The following is a 19,827-nucleotide window of genomic DNA, read 5'->3' on the forward strand; positions in this document are numbered from 1 at the left end:
GCCTACCATTCTACTTTTAAATGTTCTAGGAACCACAAGTAAGCCTGTAGTCTGAGAGCAAAGTGTGCTATTGGGTTGATATGTCAGTATGAAGTCTTAAAGACAGGAGTGCACCTGATTATTCAAGCCCTTGTATGTGAGCAGAAGTATTTTAAAGTCAATTTTGCATTCAAAGAAGAGAAGCCAATATCAGAGAACTATGGCTCGTCTTTCTAGTCCCTGTCAGTTGTCCTGCTACAAATGTGCTTCAACTTTAGGACACAATGATGGTAGAGAGCAGAATTCATGGTTCCCTCCCTTACGGCAACTGGTCCAATCAAGAAAGCTGCCCCAAACCATCAGAGTACCACCAACATGTTTGACTGTCGGTATATTTTTCGTGTTCATTTTACGTCAAATTTACCTTCCAAATATTCCAAAAAAGTTCAGCTTTTGTCTCATCACTCTCCAGATGACATTTGGGCAAATATAAGGGCGGGGAAGTGTCCAACTGTGGGTTTCGCCTTAACCTCCTAAGACCCGAGCTCTTCCACGGCATGCATTTTTCATTTCTCTTTGATATTTGGGCTGATTGGGACCTGATGAATATAAAAACAAAGAATATCAGATTTATTTATTTTTTACCTGATTTTTGTTTCTAAGAAAAATGAGAGCCACAAATGAGGATATTTGTTTAAAATTTCGATAGAACAGTGTCACGGTCCTGGGTCAGTGACCCAGTGTTTTGAGTTTCTTGTGCCTCTGAGTTTTTTGTATTATGTTCTTAGTTCTCTTTGTTGTCCCAGCTTATTCTTTAGTGTCTTAGTTTGGTTTTCTTGTATTCTGTTTAGTTCTCTGAGTATTTAGTAGCTCCCCTCTGTGTCTCTTTGTTGTTGTTATTCTCTGTGTTTCTTAGTTGCTCTGTCTCCCCTAGTCTAGTTTGCGTCTGTGCTAATTCCTGTTTTACTTTGAAGGTCTGTGTCTCATGTGAGTGTATCCTACTTTGCTCCCTTGTCTCGTCAGTTCTGATTTCTCCGAGCTCTGCTCTCCTTATGTGTCTTATTCCCCTCGTTACTTCCCAGTGTATTTAAACCCTGTGTTTCTCTGAGTCAGTGTCGTGTCGTCCCTCTTGCTGTGTGGATTTCCCTGTGAGTTTTAGTTCATTGTTTCCCAGTTTAGCTTAGTTTACTTTGTATGCTTGTTTTTCTGTGACCAGCAAATAAAGCTGTGATTTTGAGTTCATCCCCTGAGTTTGAGTCCTGCACTTTGAGTCCTCATCTCCTGCCTGCCACACAGCGTTTCATGACAGCAGTATAATAGCAGTATAATGTAGCAGTATAATGTCCTCGTAAGTGGATATCAGGCCCTTGCAGAGCAAAATTGAGTATTTTGGTCTAAATAACCCAAAATGTGATGTCCACATATGTGGACGCCAGGTCCTAGGACGTTAAAACTCACGGATGCCATTTTTGCCCAGCCTCTTTTTTTGATGCTGAATCATGAAAACTAGCCTTAAGTGAGACAAATAAGGACTGCAGTTCTGGGTTGCTTTGTGAACTACTGGATGACTCGGATGATTTTGGTAGGCCAGCCATATCTGGACCACCATTACAAGTTCTCTCCATTTGTGGATAATGGGTCTCATTGTGGTTCTCTGGAGTCCCAAAGTCCTAGAAATGGCTTTGTAACTTTTTTATAGTGATAGATGGGACTTTGTTTTCCATTCATTACTTTTACATAGGGCTAGGGAGGTTTGTTTAGATTTCTTCCCTCAATAAATGAAATTGCCATTTAAAAACCATTTTTTGTAGCTTATATTTGTCTAATATTAGACAAAGATAACTGAATAATGTGAAACATGCAAGTGTGACAAATATCCAAAAACGTTGCAATACTTTTCACATTTCCTGCATCACACAACTTCTAGCTGATTTTGAATCAGATCTTTAATCTCTTCTCCAGATCAGGTCATGTGTTTGACCAAGTTACCGCGGCTAAAAGCGAGCCACCTCTGTGATGGTGACAAATCTGAATTTAAGCTCAACATAACTCGGGAACTAATTTAACCTCCTTTGTTGTACAGCCCTCGGAAAGGGGGAACCCAAAACGAGCCTAATCTAGTGCCACCATAAAAAAGAAAGATTTCACAGATCATAATTGTTCTGTATGTAACCAAAGTTCATTGCTCTTGTAACCACAGCCAGTTAGACGCCTGCTATGGACACCAAATAAGAACAGAAAATTTTTCTTATGCCGATTTTTCCAGTTGACTTAAATGCTGTTATGGAGACATTTTCAGCAACACAGTACCTGTTGGACAGCTAATGACAGGTGAATGACGGGCTAAAATTTCTAATGTCAAGCTGTCCCTTTCAACGATTCTTCGCTTCCCCTCTGCAGCTCCATCATCAGCTGTAACAAGCTGCTGGGAAAGAAATCTGAAGAAGGAGCGGAAGGAGTGAAATCCTCATCCTGCTCATCTGCTCTAGGGAAAGCCGACATGCACTTCTGCGCCGTGTGCCACGACTACGCCTCCGGCTATCACTACGGTGTGTGGTCCTGCGAGGGCTGCAAGGCTTTTTTCAAGAGAAGCATCCAAGGTATGAGCTTTTTACTTTATATTTACTCACAATTTTTCTTCTCATCAGCTGAAATAATCCATTACTGTGTCTGTGTTTTCTTCTTTTATTAGGACACAATGATTACATTTGCCCTGCCACAAATCAGTGCACTATTGACAAGAACAGACGTAAAAGCTGCCAAGCCTGCCGGCTACGTAAATGCTATGAAGTGGGCATGATGAAGTGCGGTGGGTTTTTACTCATCTTCATTAGAATTGGGATATTTCGTGATTTCATGTCTTAAATTGAGTCAGTTAATAGGTCATTAGACCTTTTGAGCTTTCTTGAAAAGCACTCAGGACAAGTCTTCCTTCCACTGACTGTAAGAATCATCTAAATACTTTTAATTATGACACATGTAAATAGGTAACAGTGTTTCTTTGGGCCTTTAGTGTTTCTTATGATCAGCACATTCCATTCTGTTGCCTGCTCTGTGATTCTGGGCTAACCTTGGTGTGTTAAACTGCAGCTGGGATTGCTCTTTGACATATGAAGTATTGTGTTTATAAATGCCTTTGCTCTTCTTATCAGTAGACTGGTCGTAGTGTCTGCTAATGCTCAGATAGATCCAGTTTTTTTTGTTCTTATTAGATTGTTAAAAACATATATTTCCTTCTATTGCATAAAGCACGAGCTTTTTCTCACACGAAGTGTAAAGGAGTTGCAGGTAATTCGCCAACTGTCTGTTGTCTTCATTCACCAGGGGTGAGGCGTGAACGTTGTGGCTTTCGTGGTGCCCGACACCGTCGCGGTGGACCCCAGCCTCGGGATACGACAGGTCAGAGTTTGGTAAGGGTTGGAATGGGTCCTCGGGGTCAACGGCATCTTCACCTGGGGACACCTGGGGACACCTCTGTCCACACTCACACAAATCACACGCACCACTCAACCATGAGCCCAGAGGAGTTCATTTCCCGAATCATGGAGGCAGAGCCGCCAGAGATCTACCTCATGGAGGACCTGAAAAAGCCGTTCACTGAGACCAGCATGATGATGACCCTCACCAACCTGGCAGACAAGGAACTGGTTCTCATGATCAGCTGGGCCAAGAAGATCCCTGGTAAGATCCAAGCTACTCAGTTCAGTCTGTATGTAACTCTTTCACACAAGTGCTGCTAAGTAAATGTTTTTCTTTTCTTAAATTCTACTCAGTCATACATTTTTTCTTTTTTGTTACAAAGAATTTTGTGTTAAAAAATGTTCTACATTCTTTATTTTGCAATATTGTAAGATTCATTTGCCATTCTGAAATTGTCAGTAGTGATCTTTTGCAATATGGAGATTTTTATAGTGTGTTTGGGGTGGCTGTAGCAGTTGGGTAAGTTACTTTAAAATTGTAACTTAGTTACATTACTAGTTACTTCTATCAAAAGTAACTCAGTTACTTTCAAGTTACTCGTTACTTTCAAAGTAACTAGTTACTAGGGAAAGTAACTTTGGTTTTACTCAGAATTCTCTTGTTAATGTGTTGCTTCCATAACTTTGCCAGTCTTCTAGCTTGCTTACTTGCCACAAGTGCACTGTGCCACCTACCAATAGAAAGGAAAAGATAATGTGCATATTTCCACGAGAGAAATCCCACGCCTGGACCGTCATTGACCGCTGCCATGATTCTAGCCTACGTCACAGCGTCATGTGCGGCTTTTACATCCAACACAAAAACTGCAGTCGTGGTGCTTTCGATTGTACTCAGAACTCGGAAATTCTGCCTTCTGAATAGGAAGATGTAGGTAACACCAGACTGCAGATGAGCTGCATACAGGGCTGGACTGGGACAGAAAATTGGCCTGGGCATTTTGACTAGAGACCGGGCCACCATTATAGGAAAGATCATAAAGCCTTTGAATGAAAACAAACGCTGTTGTGACAGTGATGTACACTGTTTTGATGGTATATATGCATCAATCTATCAATCGTTTGTTGTAAGATTCAGATAATTATGTTTTAAAAGCTAGACATTTTAAATGAGAATAAGAAAGAAAAGTATTTCTTTGTGCCCCCCTCTCCCTGTTAATGCCCTACCTGGCCCCCCTGGCAAAACTTTGCTAGATCCGCACCTGCACAGTTACCAGCTGTCAGCTAGTGTCAGTGTTATCTGTCTCTCAGAAACAGTTCATAACTTCCCTTCAACTCATTCATGTCACCTAAAAGGTAAACCTGTTTCTCCATCACCTGTTCAGCTCTGATGATTCAGTAAGGACATCTCCTGGTTTCATCTTCATGTTTCCCTCTCACCAGATCACCAAACCGATATCATGACCAGCAGCTTTTTTGCAGCTGTGGCTCCAGCAAACATCAGCTGATACTAGAGATTAATATTAAATAAATTCTAACAACAGCTGATCAAGCTTAAACGTGCTGCTGTTGTTTAGCGCGACCTCCGCTGGTTTCCTCTTTCTGGCGCAAAGTGGGCGATAAACAAACAAGAGAGCCGATCAGCTGATCACTGATCAGTTTTCATGATTGAAGTAGAAACGGGAGAGGGAGGGGGAGAGAAGAAGAGAAGAAGAGGCAGCTGTGCAGCAAAGACAGAATAACTCCAGCTTTGTGTCTTTTTCATTGTAGCTGAATTACGGGACAAACTGTTCCTTTTCACCTCAATAAGAAACGCGTAATATTTTCTCTGAATACCAGACGGGACGGTTGGCAACTCTAATAACTTATGAACAAAATAAAGTTCAACATCCCTAACTTCATAGCACCCACCCAGCTGTATAGAAACTCCATCATGCTAGCTACGCAGTACGGAAAAAGTCAGAATAACGAAAATAAACTGCACCTAAACTTGGTTTATATCTGACCCAGATAGACTGCAGGTCATAACTTCTTACCTGAAGTTCAGTTCACACTTGGACCGGCGGCCGCCTCGGGTCTCTTTTCCTTCTGCGTCCACTTTCCCTCATCCACCTGCTGCCTCCACCACTTGCTAATGTTACTGAGTCTGTGGAAGCTCCGCGATAGCCACCACACGAAGTAACGAGTAACGACCCTATCTAAATCCCAGTAACGACTAACGCGTTCCTGATTTTGGCATAATAACTAGTTACCGTGCTCGTTACCACAATAATAACGTAGTTACTGTAACGCGTTACTTAATAACGCGTTAGTCCCAACACTGGTTCTCAAATATGGGAATTTGTAGGACTGCATGATGTTTTTTCATATTTTAACTAGCCAATAATAAGACAGCTGTAATCCAAATTACAGATGATGATTCATTTTGATGGTAAGAAACGCCACTGAAAATACCAGCCTTTTATCTTAATGAGTTTTTTGAAATATTCATGTTTAAACATTTCCTCAAATTTGAAAGTTAAAAAAAATGGTGAAAGTGGATCTACATTCATTGGCAGATACATGGACCGTATTTCAAAAATTACACATCCTGAAAAATGTTCGATATGTAAAACTGTCAAGAACCGTAGTTCTAGCACGCAAGCTGGACCTAGAAGCAAACACAATACGCCGGGATGCACGCAGGATAACTTTTATTTCTCAAACTAAGGGTGTCCCGGAATGATCAAAGGAAAACACGCAGTGTTAATATTAGAACCAAGAGACCGGGAGATAACAACTCGGGAGCGCCATGATCGGGACCTTGGGAGGCTGCAACAGAGAAGGGAAGAGAGTTACTGCGGAGCAGGGAGATAACAGCACACAGCGGGGTAGAGCTATTTATCTTACAATCAGGGCTGGGCTGTGGGAACCGGAGGGAGTTGTGAGGGTCCGCGGGAGAGGGCTCCAGGAAGGCGGAGGAGATGATGACCGGTGGCTAATCTGAACTCCAGGCGGGCAGGAGGACGGGCAGGTGTAGGCTCAAACACGCCGAACAATAACTTGGGCACACAGTAGAAGAATAAACATAGTTCAAAAGAAACCAGAGATTCCACATCCACCTTCACGTGAGGGCCAAGTTACCGCTGAATGGTGACTAACGGACTGGCGTGGAGCAGCCGGCCGTGCGGGGTAAAATAGTCCTCCTGATACTGTTAGTATCAGTGTTGGTTCCTTCCATAAAGTTGCTTTTCATGATTGATCCTGTTTTTCTTTTGCACTAAAGGATTAAATCAAGTTTAATGAATGGTGGTGAAATGTGAGCTGTAATCATTCAGACATAAATAAAACAGGAAGGCTGTCAGTGTCATGTGACTCTCTGGTGTCACCTGTGTTAGCTGAACCACTTTTGACGGCAGATTCAATCAAAGAATTCCGATGAAAGTAGCTCCGTCTGTTGACATGTTTGGCACGGAGGCACTGGTTGTGCAACAGTCTGTTACAAAGTTACAGATGTCCCGCACCACCCCTGTACATTTCTCTCTGTTTCTGGGTAGAGATGTATGTAGTCATACAACAGAAAGCAGTTCCTTGCAACAGTGTCTTTATCAACGGTCAGGGAGCCCTGATAGATTGGCTGGCTGAGCCACATTACCAGATGGCCACAAAATCTTCCAAGCAGTGAGTGTTTCTGATCTAATTCCAGGCTGGCCTGAACCCTTTACTGCTCTTTCACCATATTTCCTGCATGTCTTGTTGAACATCATGTTGCACTGGATAAGGCAGTGAGCCAATGAAACACAGGAGTTATGAAGAAATTATTCCCCCGATGAATCATTGTTATATAGAACATTTATGATCAGTTTAATGTTATTTCACATAAAAACAAAGCTGCTTTTCTTTCAAACACAAAGACATCTCAAAGTGCAGTAATGCATACTATTATTAGTCTGCACAGACATGTAATCAAGCTCTAACTTGACTGGTGGATCTGTACGTACAACTAAAAGAATGTGTGAATAGGGGTGTGTAAGGGTGGTAATAAGTGCTGATTCCGATTGTGCAGTTTGGGATACATTAGGGTTTGGTGCTCATAATTCCATGAAGGTGGAATGAGGGTGGTTTCCAAGTGTAAAGAGGCCTTTTTTTCTCCTCTCCTCAGGCTTTGTAGAGTTGAGTCTAACAGACCAAATCCACCTGCTGAAGTGCTGCTGGTTGGAGATTCTCATGCTGGGCTTGATGTGGAGGTCGGTGGATCATCCTGGAAAACTAATCTTCTCTCCAGATGTCAAACTCAGCAGGTGAGAGGGATTAGCACTTATTGCATTAAAACAAGCGTGATCCCATTGCACTGAAAATCCTTTATGAAGTTGGTCATCAGCTAACGTTTAGCAGGTTTACAGAGCGACAAATACTTGTTTTTGCTATTCCACAGAGACTTTAGCTTACAGAGAGTGTTTGCTCAAATACCCACACAGCTTCTGTTTCTGTTTCTTCCTGATATATGTCATAATACTCTCAGTTTAGATCTTTTTGAGATGTTCTTAAGTGCTTTTGTTGTCTCACCCACATAAAATAATGTAAAAAGGTCAAATATGTCTGAATAAGAAATATCTGCAACTGCCACAACATTATTGCTGGTTTGAGCTCCCCAAGTTTTTTCACTATGATGACAAATTGACATCACACGATAAAATAGGTCATCTACAACACACATACACATCACTAACATTTGTTCCAGATTTATCTGAGATTTCTCTGGACTGCCAACGCAGTCTTTTATCTCCTGCTGTTCCCTTCCACACCGACCTTCGACTTTGTCCGGAGAACTGTTGTTTGTATCTGCCAATGCTGAATAACCTTTGTATTCGTAGTAAACACACTGTAATCGGGCAGCAGGGATATCCTAATGGCTAAACATGGAGAAAGGTTTTCAACAGTGTTCTCAGCATGGCAAATCTTATATGAGGCTCTTTAAGTTTCTCAACAATACCTACTGTTGCTGTGAACTGCATGCCACTTTGCAACCCATCACCGACCCAGCTATACCTCCCACGCTGTGTCTGATCCACTCATGTCACTGGTGTGCTGGGATCTAGCTGCTTCTCTCCCTTCCCAGATTTTCACTTTCACACAAAGTACATGCACCAAAATCCAGTGAGTGGGTTGACCACATTCATGGTGCCTACAGGATACAAATAATTGCATTTCTGAAGAATTTCTCCTTGATGCATATGTCAAACAAGCTGGCACATACATTTCTGCTGTGGACACTGACCTTGTGCAACATTCAGAACTTGTTAGATTATAAACTGGGATGGGTTAGGGGGTTGGGAAAGTTCAACATATTTTTTGCTAACGGGCAAAAATTCTCAAAAGACAAAAACAGACTTCAGACTTTAGTTTTTTAAAGTTGATAATGCAGCAGAGCCACTGAGTTCTGATAACTTGTACATTTTTGACTCCATCATATGGAGGCCATCATATTTCAGATTGCATGCTGTAGATGTTATAAAATGTTTCATCTCTTATTTAGTCTCACAGGACTTTACTAATTGCTGTTTACCCTGAGTTTTCCCCTTTGTCCCACTTTCTTGTGTATGTAAGTCCCTTATTTTTGTTAAGGACTTTGAAGCAGTCTGTAGTCAGACAGCTAAATGCTACATTTTTTGTGAAAAAGGCAAATGCAGAAGGAGCTGAGGGTAGGAGCAAATTTATATGAGGGAAATGGTGGGTTGAGTTCAGTGTTTGACCTTTCTTTCTTCACTGCCACGGAAACTATCACTATAGGCTTAGGCTAGCCTTGATGTGTTTTCATAACACGGCCTTATTTTTCTCTGTAAGGTTCCTGTCAGCCTTTCTCCTTGGAAAGATGAGGATAACATCCTGGATGCAAATCCATCCACCGGCCCATTGAGTCATTTTCTAATTTAGTTTGTCTTATCAAGTCTTTCTTTCTGCTTTTCTGACCTCTTTCTGCTCTCTCTTACACATTCGTCAGTATTTGGCTTGAATTTCTTCATGGATGGTTGCTAATATGTGGATTACCAATAGGAAGTTGTTAGCTGATGAGGTTTTAATACCCGATTTTGCCATTCATGACTATAGTTTGTTTTATTATGTCAGAAGGTAAAGCTATGTTCTGGAACCTCTAAGCCCTTTCTGATTTAAGACACTGAGTAAGTCATATATAGCAGGGAATGGAAGAAGTGGGTTGCAAAGCAGGTTGCAGGGCACAACTGCCAGCAGGCTAAAATGTCTTAAAATGTACCACCAGCACTTGTGTGCTGACACTGCAATCCCCTGGTTCATCAAAATTGCAGCTGAAATGGATTTTTTTTTTAAATTTTCCATCATATTATTATGGTGTTCAGGCACCATAATAAACTTTTTTAGCCTACAAGAGTTGATAGAAATGAGACGCACAAAGTAATAGAAATTTCTTTCAGCACGTTCAGTTTATCTTGGTTCTCGTTGCTGCCTCTTTCCCCTTTCTTATCTTTTTGTTCACTCCACTCCATCTTGTTTTTCTTCACTTCTTCTCTTTCTGCCTGTTTAGGGAGGAGGGACAGTGTGTGGAGGGCATCATGGAGATTTTCGACATGCTTCTGGCAGCCACCTCTCGGTTCCGCGAGCTGAAGCTGCAGAGAGAGGAGTACGTCTGCCTGAAGGCCATGATCCTCCTCAACTCCAGTGAGTGTTACTGACGCAGATAAAACCACAGGATGGGGAAGAATTTTGCAATGAGGTTTCAATAAGCAAATATGCTGTTGCACCTCATCCAATCAGTGCGCCATTTGTGGTGTTTTTGGTTTTTTGTTCTTTTTAGTTCTGACACAATCCCTCACACATGTGCACACACACACCTTTGGGGTACTCATACTTCAAGTAAAGGTTTTTTTAGTCAGTATAAAAGTACCAAACTAAAGACTACACATGTCAGTATCTGTTTAAAGTGTGCTTCTTAACTTACACCCAAACATTTGACTGTCAAAGCAATACTCTCTAGTACCCATCAGGCACAGTTATTATTAAAGAAACATAAATCATAGTTATTTTCCTGCTATGATTTTCGTTTCGTTTGGAAAATCCAAATTGCCATTAGGTGTGAATGTGCGAGTGAATGTGAGCGCGAATGGTTGTCTGTCCCTGTGTGTTGGCCCTGCGACAGACTGGCGACCTGTCCAGGGTGTACCCCGCCTCTCGCCCTATGACAGCTGGGATAGGCTCCAGCGCCCCCCGCGACCCTGAAAAGGATAAGCGGAAGCGAATGGAATGGATTTTCGTTTCTGCACTACTCCTTGAAATGGCTGATTTGCAGTCTTGATGATGCAGTCTTGTGCTTCTAATTTTCCATTCATCCATCCTTTTTCTTCTGATTATCTGTGGCTGGGTTGTAGGAGCAGGAGCCTGAGCAGAGAGGCCCAGACTTCCCTCTCCCTAGCCCCCTCCTCCAGCTTATCCAGGGCAATCCCGAGGCATTCCCAAGCCAGGAACAACACGTACAGTTCAGTGTCCAGATTTCTAGTTTACGAAATAATTTATTAGTTTGCTTATTTATTTATTTATTTTGGTCATGGGAGAAGAGTACACTCACTTTGAAGTTTCCTAGCATTTCATTTGTTTAAGGTTTATAGAAATTTCCCAACGTCTCTTACAATAAATAACCCCCTTAAAGCGTTGTAGAGCAGAGTTACACTACACCAGTCCTTGATGTGGCTTTTAAAATCAACATGACGGTGACCGTCCCACAGAAGTTGCATCGGCCGATGTTATTTGAAGAAGGTTTGAGATGAAGTGACCTGTGAATTTGGACCTTATTGCAGGGCGGCTTTCGTTTTTTTCACCTTTATTGTTTTTCCAGCGGTCACAGTGTCCTCTCAGTACTCTACAAACCACCTCAACAGACGCTGCAGGCAGGTTCCATCGAGGTGACTGACCTCTCCACATGTTTAACAAAGCTTCCTCCCTCACGCACACATAAGATCATCTGCCAGACTATGTTCTCTCTTTTAACTCTGCTCCACTGCAGCTGGAGTTAAAAAAGGACAAATTGTGCAAGAAGCGAAAGCAAGTCTGAAAAGTCAAGGAAAACAAGGAGTCGAGAAGATTAATGAATCTTGACAGATGGAAAGTTGTAACTGAGCTGCTCCATCCATCCTCTGTCCTGGTGGTGGGCGGACACTAGTTGATCTACAGCTCCTTCTCTCTTCCATCCTCTAGTTTTTTATCAGGAGCGTCCATCATGATGTCATTCGGGCTCTTTGATGAGCCAGATGGCCTGACTGAATAAACTGTACGAACTCATAAATGTCACAGCTTAGGTTAAATTGGTTACAGAGTCCTGAATAAGGATGTAGAATGTCATGCAACAATTTATACCAAAGAACACCAGGTTACATGTTTTATTCAAAGATGAGATAATGAGTGGATTATTACCAGGCTATTATTAATCTTGGAATGTTTTGTCAGTGTCAGTCTACCACTGTTGCCGAAACCATGTTTTCAGTTGGCTGGATCTAATTTAAGCTTTATTATTATTTCCCTGCAAGTCAAGAAGTTTAAACACTCACAGATTTCATGGTTCAGGTGTGTGTGTGCATATATGCTTGAATATAATCAGGGAAATGATGTGTATAGATTATTAAGTAAGATGTGATGTTTTTTAAGTGCATTAATTCTGGTACACATGATGATTTGCAAGGCAACAGAAGATATGCTTAAAAAGAACATGTTAAATGGCTGATTGCAAAGAAATGATGTCACAGGCTGAGTACTAGTCCTGGAGTAAAGATGAGTTGAGGGTTCGCCAGTATGTGAAAGACAATGTAGATAAATAACTAACAAGATCAAAGAATTACTATATTCAGTTCAGTTTTATTCATATAGTTCCAAATCACAACATCAACAGTCACCTCAAGGTTCTTTATATTGTAAGGTAAAGATGGTAAATGGTAAATGGCCTGTTTGTATAGCGCTTTTCTAGTCCTTAAGGACCCCAAAGCGCTTTACACTACATTCAGTCATTCACCCATTCACACACACATTCACACACAGGTGATGGCAAGCTACATTGTAGCCTCAGCTGCCCTGGGGCGCACTGACAGAGGCGAGGCTGCCGGACACAGGCGCCACTGGGCCCTCTGACCAGGATCTAAAGATCCTACCTTACTGCAGAGAAATCTCCAACAATCACATAGCCACCTACGAGCGAGCACTTGGTGACAGTGGGAAGGAAAAACTCTCTTTTAGCAGGAAGAAACTTCCAGCAGAACCAGGCTCAGGCTTGGGGTGGCCATCTGCCGCCACAAATTGGGCGTGAAGCAGGGAAACAGTGCAAAGACACACTATGGATGAGAGCCAGAGTTCATTAATAATGATTATATGCAAAGAGGTGAGGATAATATATATAGTATCAATAGTACTGAATGCTGAATGAACATTATCCTTGATATAATTGTGACAGTGCATGCACTCACTCAAGAAAGCTAAGATATTCAGTACTGGACAGCTTACAATCCAGACCAGTGACCCAGTTAAAACATTTGTTGCATTATGAAATGGGAAATATGATGAGTTGCACACTTTTGCAGTGTTGTTGTAATGCAATGACAGAAATATGTTGCTGTCCCAGCAATTTTAAATATATTGCTGTTGTCAAATTCAAACTTGCCACATCTGATTTCTCAGTTTTAACCTATTCATATGTTTTCTCTATATAGAGTATAAATTGTCACGATCCTGGGTCTTATGACCCAGCGTTTTGAGTTTTAGTTCATTTTGATGTTTATAGTGCATGTTTAAGCTCATTAGATTTCTGTTCATTTGCTTATTCTATTCCCCTTGTGTTTTCAACCCTTGTGTTAAGTCTCCCTTATCCTTCATGTGTTTCATGTCTGTTTCTTATGTTGTCAAGTCCATGTAGTCATGTCAGTGTTTCATTGTTTCCTATTTTATTTTGAAAGAGGTCCTGTGCTTTGGTGGTCTGTTTTCCTCTTTCCCTGTGGGCGTCGTTATGTTCATGTTGTGTCTACTTTGCCTTTCTGTCCCATGTTTCAGCTCCCTATGTTCTGTCTCAGTTGCTGTTAAGTTTGCATGTTTAGAGTTCAGTCAGTGTGTTTCCTGTTTTACTTCGAAGGTCCACGTCTCATGTGAGTGTTTCTAGTTTTGCTTCCCTTGTCTCGTCCAGCCTGATTTCTCCCAGCTGTGCTCTCCTTCTGTGTCTCATTCCCTCGTTATCCCTCTGTGTATTTAAGCCCTGTGTTTCTCTTTGTCAGTGTCGTAGTCTCCCTCATGGCTGTGTTTCCCTGTGCGTTAGTTATCCATGTCCCAGTTTAGTTTAGTTATATTTTTTGTGCCCTTCTGCAATAAAGCAGCTTTTTGAGTTTATTTTTGTTGTCGTGAGTTTTGCGTTTGGGTCCTTCTCCTGCCTGGACACAGCCGAAACATGACAATAAATGATGTATGTGTTATTGAATTCTGCTTCTATTTACGTCTCAAACAGCATCTAAACTTTTATGGTCGTGTGTAACTAATGGGCACGTGTTTAAAAAAGGATCATTGGTCTCAGTAATGACACGTAGCTGTGCTGTTTTTCACAGGTCTGTGCACGAGCTCCCCGCAGACTCCAGAAGAGCTGGAAAGCAGAAACAAACTGCTGCGTCTCCTGGATGCTGTGATCGATGCGCTGGTCTGGGCCATCTCCAAACTGGGCCTGTCCACCCAGCAGCAGACTCTGCGCCTTGGCCATCTCACCATGCTGCTCTCCCACATCCGGCACGTCAGGTACACACAGAACGGAGGGAGTATTATGTCTGATTTCTTCACATGCTCACAGTAATGCTCAGCAAGCATGTGCACAAACACATATTTTTGCATGAAATTAAGTAAAAAGACTTACTAACTTTTCCAATCAAGAGTTCATCACAGACACTTCACAATGTTTGTGAAGCAAGTCTCTTAAATTTAATAATAACAAAATAAGGTCTGTTTTATATTGGTTTATTTCTTCTTACATCTCAGACATACCAGGTTCAGTTTATCCCTCAGAAGTGCTATATGCAGAATTTAATAAAGATGACTGGCATTTATATCTCAGCTACATTAAACCACAAGTAGGCGTGTGCTAATAAAATAGAGGATCATTTACAGAGAATACGCGGCTAAAATGAAGAAATGTCTGCATGCATTGTGCACACTGGAACTTTTTTTTTCTCATGTTCGGTGATAATAACTTTAACAGTAGACTGAAAGCTTCTGCAAAATCCTGCATTTGTTGCATTGATGTTTTGTGTTTGCCTGTAACGTCTCATTTTCTACACAAACTTTAATGTAAATATTCATCACAGCCATGGATTTAGAGACAGAACAAATATTTGACAAGCTCAAAGGACACAATTATTAAAGACGATACACCAGCCAGGCATAACATTATGACCACCTGCTTAATATTGTGTTGGTCCCCTTTTTGCTGCCAAAACAGCCCTGACCCGTTTAGCCATGGGCTCCACTAGACCACTGAAGGTGTCCTGTGGTATCTGACACCAAGATGCTAGAAATAGATCCTTTAAGTCCTCTAAGATCAGCGGTCCCCAACCTTTTTTGCGCCACGGACCGGTTTATGTCCGACAATATTTTCACGGACCGGCCTTTAAGGTGTCGCGGTTAAATACAACAAAGTAAAGCCAGTACCTGTACCAAAGAAAAGATGGTTTATTCATAAGACATGGGAAAAGACCCAGGGAAACAGAGTTAACAATAAAAACCCTGAAAACCATAAATTTCAACTCTCGTGGTCCTGTACCAAACGACTCACGGTACCGGTCCATGGCCCGGGGGCTGGGGACCGCTGCTCTAAGATGTGAGGTGGGGTCTCGGTGGATCAGATGTGTTTGTCCAGCAGATCCCACAAATGCTTGATTGGATTGAGATCTGGGAAAGTCAACACCTCCAACTAAATGTTGTGCTCCTCAAACTAGGGCTGCTCAATTAATCAAATTTTAATTACGATTACAATCTGGGCTTTCAACAATCATTAAAAATGACTGAGTCGATTATTAGCCCCTCCCTCGTGCTTTACTCTCGCGCTGCTCCGTGTGGCAAATCGAGCGCACCTCTCTGCATTTGGAACAGGCGTCACAACAATTAAGAGGACCCGAGGGAAGCTCGGAAAGCTAAGCAGAAGTTATTTGGAGAGGAGAGTGACTGCCGTTGGTTGAAAAGAGAGGTAAAAAAAACTTCAGTGGTGTGGAAACATTATGGGTTCGCGGAGTCAGACGTGGATCAAGTAGACATAGTGTGTAAACTTTGCTACAGTGTCGTAGCTGCACCACAAAGCAACACTGCAAAGTTCACTAAACATAGATGTTTACATTTTTCATTTATTTTTTAGATTGCAAACATTTGCACTGTTATCAGTATTTGCACACTATTTTATATTATTTTTTAACAATCTTTAAAGTCATTATTCAATACATTGTTATTGTTAAATAAATATCGTCAAATAATCGAGATCTCAATTTCAGTGAAAATAATCGTGATTATCATTTTTGCCATAATCGAGCAGCCCTACCTCAAACTATTCCTGTACTATTTTTTGCCTTGTGGCAGAGCGCATTATCCTGCTGAAAAAGGCCACAGCTATCAGGGAATACCGTTACCAATGCTTAGGTAGGTGGTACATGTCAAAGTAGCATCCACATGGATGGCAAAACCCAAGGTTTCCCATAGTGCCCAAAAGCATCAAACTGCCACTCGGACTTGCCTTCTTCTCAGCGCGTCCATGGTCCGCTTCTGATGCTCACATTCCCACTGTTGGTGCTTTTTGGTGTTGACAGGGATCAGCATGGGCACCCTGACTGGTCTGCAGTTATTCAGTCCCATACCCATCAAATTGTGATACACTGTGTATTTCAATCCGAACCAGCTTGAACCTTTTGTAGCGTTTGAGTTACAGCAGCTCATCTGTTGGGTCGGACCACGCAGACCAGTCTTCACTCCCCACTTGCAGTGAGCCTTGGTTGCCAGTAGGAATGGGTATCGTTTAGGTTTTATCCGATACCGCTGCCAAACCGGTACTTTTGAAACGTGCTGGTGCTTAAACGGTGCTCAAACCGGTGCTTAAAGAATGGAGAACACAAAATTGGTCCAAAAACCTCTCATGTTCAGCTGTTTTTTTGTAAAAAGATAACAATGTTAGCCTTTTCTGCAGCTATAGGCCATATATGGTATCACTCTTGGCTGGAAGCAGTGCTTAAACAACGGAAAAAACACAAACTTTGTCCAAAAACCTCTCATGTTTAACTGTTTCCCACTTTTTCTTTGGTCATTTTTTGGCCAGGGTGAAGGGAGTATCTGCCATCAAACAAGAAGACAGCCGCATGTAGCTATGATGATGTTTGCTAGTTCACCTTACATGCATTAATGTAATAACGTGGTTAGCCTACTCAGTTAAATTGCACACAAACAACATTAAGCTACTCACGCAGAGAAGAACGGCTGCTGCTGCCATCATCATCCTCATCATTTCTGCTACACTGGCAGGGCTAGGGGCCAGGACTCTCCTCTTCGGGTTCTTGGGGGATGTTGCTAACTCTGGGTCCGATAACAGGCACCACACCCGCAGTAGATGTGCTCGGTGTGAGGTCTCGCAGCAAGCTATCAAATACGGCGCATTTCTCAGCTTTTAAAAAAAACACTATGCATCGCCAGGTGTTTCATCAGATTTGAGGTGTTACCTCCTTTGACAGCATCACAGTATCACCTTAAAGCACTTGTTGCAGGCTGCTGAGTTTGCATCTTTTGCTGTGAAATACAGTCAGACTTTGACTGCTTCGCCTTGGGCATTTTTAATCTGTAGCTCTGCTCTAAAAGAACGTACGTACCTGGGCCCGCCTACTATCCTCGAAACGTAAAATGATTGGCTAGAATCTAAAGTGTATCACAGCTCAGGAAAAAAAGCACCGAAAAAAGCAAATGTGCGCTGCTTTTTGGTCTGGTTACTACCGTTTATGTCAGAATGGCACCGGATACCGGTACCCATCGATAGTTGCCAGTGACCCTGGCTGTGTCACGGTTCGCTTGAGGACTCACACGCAGGACTCAGAGGCACAGTAAGTATTTATTACAGTTCCACCAGGTGTATATACAAATAGTGCAGGGGGTAGTGCTATGTACGAAGCGGCGACAGGGAAAAGGCTCCGGGGAAATCCAGGTAGGGAAAAGACACTCGCTCCTCTTCTGACTCTCTCCTATCCGTGACCAGTCTCTCTCCAAACACTCACATACCAAAAGGAATCCGCTCGGGGAATGCAGGGTCGGGTCCAGGGGATCTATGTACAGAAGGAAACACACATTAGAGGTTTTGCGCAGGGAAGCAAAAGAGAATTTGCTCAGAGCTGGGCTGCACTAACGCGAGTCACACACAACGATCCAGCGATGAGTAGAAGCCACTCCCTGGCTTAAATGCTGGCTGCACTGATGAGGCCCAATGTGTTTCTTCTTCAGAGGGGCGTGGGCCGAGGGCGTGAACCCACCATGAGTTCCGCCCTGGCGAGAGAGCGAGAGAGAGAGCAAGAGAGAGAACGCTACTAGTCAGCGGCCTGCTGATCCCCTGGCCGTGACAGGCTGGTTCACTACTGTTCCTTCCTTGGACCACTTTTGATAGATACTGACCACTGCAGACCGGGAATATCCCACAAGAGCTGCAGTATTAGAGATGCTCCAACCGAGTCAACCTTGTCAAATTTTCTGAAATCCTCAGACTTGCACATTTTTCCTGCTAACCCTAACCCTCTAACACATCAGCTCTGATGACTAAATGTTCACTTGCTCTCTGATATATACCACTCACTAACATGTGGCATGATGAAGAGCTCATGCTGATGCTGATGGACATTAATTTCAAAGACTCTAAATAGGTTTGTGATTTGTAAGAACAGAATAATTATGTACTATTCGTTTACATTAGACTTGAATAGTTTGTAAAACCAGACAAGACAAGTTTGTGATGCTGTGCTGTCAGCAGAGATACATCAGGTTTCATTTGAGATATTAACAGTCTAACTGCCTTTCATTTCTTTGAGTGATCTGGTCCTTAGTCATTTAATTCCCTTTCTTCTTTTCTTTTGGGCTCATGGTCACGTTCCCTCTCATTACAGTAACAAAGGCATCGACCACCTGTCCTCCATGAAGAGGAAGAATGTGGTGCTGGTGTACAACCTCCTCCTGGAGATGCTGGATGCCAACACAGCCAGCAGCAGCAGTCAAACATCATCATCCTCGCCTGGCTCTGACACTTACTCTGAACAGCAACAGTTCCCCCCACCACCGTCTGACCTGCAGCCAGGCCCGGACCAGATGGCTACAGCTGCTGACAATACCACTGTGCCTCCAGCGGAAGTCCCGGTCCTGGACGGACATCTGCACACCCTTCAGCCTACATCTCCATCACAGAATTTAGGGGGGTCTCACTTGGACAGCAACAAGTAAGTTCTGTTACTGCACTTAAAGCAGACATGTGGTTTTAAAGTTTATAAACAAAGAAAGGTGATGGAATAGAGGATAAGAAGGGAGGATAAACTGAAGGAAAAAGGAAAAAACAATGTAGGTAGAAGCTACTGGCAGGCGGATGGTGGATGAGGAGAAGACAAGAAAAAGGGAAGATAGGAGGCAAATGAGAAGAAAAGGAAGGTAGGTGAGGAAAAAGGTAAAAGTCAAGAAAGAGAAGCTTTTATGAAGGAAGACAGAAGGAAAAAATGTATCAAGGAAAGAAGCACAGTAATGATGGACAGAAGGAAAAAGAAAAATGAAAGGTAAATCAGCTTGACCCACAAATGTTACACAAAAGCCTACAAATTATAATAACAATCCAAAAAGACATGCATATATCATCAAGTAAGTACAAAATAACATTACAGAACAGTTACAGAACAAGACAATGTACAAAAAACATCTCAGTTATAATGAGGTACTCTCTGATTGCTGCCTCAGTTTTTAATGTGTCTATGTGGCCATTAACAACTTTCATAATTTAAATGATTGTTTTTCATCAGGAAGTAGCCAGTGTTTCTTAGTATGTTTGGGTTAACTGGAGGGAACTCATAATAAATGATCATCATCATAATAATAATTATTATATGGCCTATAAATGGCCTGTATTTGTATAGCGCTTTACTCAGTCCCTAAGGACCCCAAAGCGCTTTACACTACATTCAGTCATTCAGTCATTCACACACACATTCACACACTGGCAATGGCAAGCTACATTGTAGCCACAGCTGCCCTGGGGCACACTGACAGAGGCAGATTGTTAGGTGTAATAACAATCTGCATGTTGTCTGCATAGTTGTGGTAAAATACCCAGCCTCCTTTCTTCATGTTTTGATTCCAACGAGCTTGATTTTCTTGTTATTTCTTTAATTTGTCTCAAGCAAAAGTTCTCCAGGTTTTCTGA

General features: G+C 42.2%; 1 protein-coding gene across 5 annotated transcripts in view; it reads left to right on the top strand.

The window, feature by feature from the left end:
- The window catches only part of esr2b (estrogen receptor 2b), a 48,568-nt gene that overhangs the window by 24,396 nt on the left and 4,345 nt on the right, over positions 1-19,827 (top strand). For all 5 annotated transcript variants that reach the window (XM_085144150.1, XM_085144148.1, XM_085144146.1 and 2 more), the window contains exons 3-9: positions 2,380-2,579; positions 2,672-2,788; positions 3,304-3,660; positions 7,537-7,675; positions 9,934-10,067; positions 13,976-14,159; positions 18,533-18,859. In XM_085144150.1, coding sequence (XP_085000276.1) covers positions 2,380-2,579; positions 2,672-2,788; positions 3,304-3,660; positions 7,537-7,675; positions 9,934-10,067; positions 13,976-14,159; positions 18,533-18,859 — 1,458 coding nt within the window. The remainder of the gene's footprint in view (positions 1-2,379; positions 2,580-2,671; positions 2,789-3,303; positions 3,661-7,536; positions 7,676-9,933; positions 10,068-13,975; positions 14,160-18,532; positions 18,860-19,827) is intronic.

The sequence above is a fragment of the Neolamprologus multifasciatus genome, chromosome 19, assembly GCF_963576455.1.
Source record: "Neolamprologus multifasciatus chromosome 19, fNeoMul1.2, whole genome shotgun sequence".
Lineage (NCBI taxonomy): Eukaryota > Metazoa > Chordata > Actinopteri > Cichliformes > Cichlidae > Neolamprologus > Neolamprologus multifasciatus.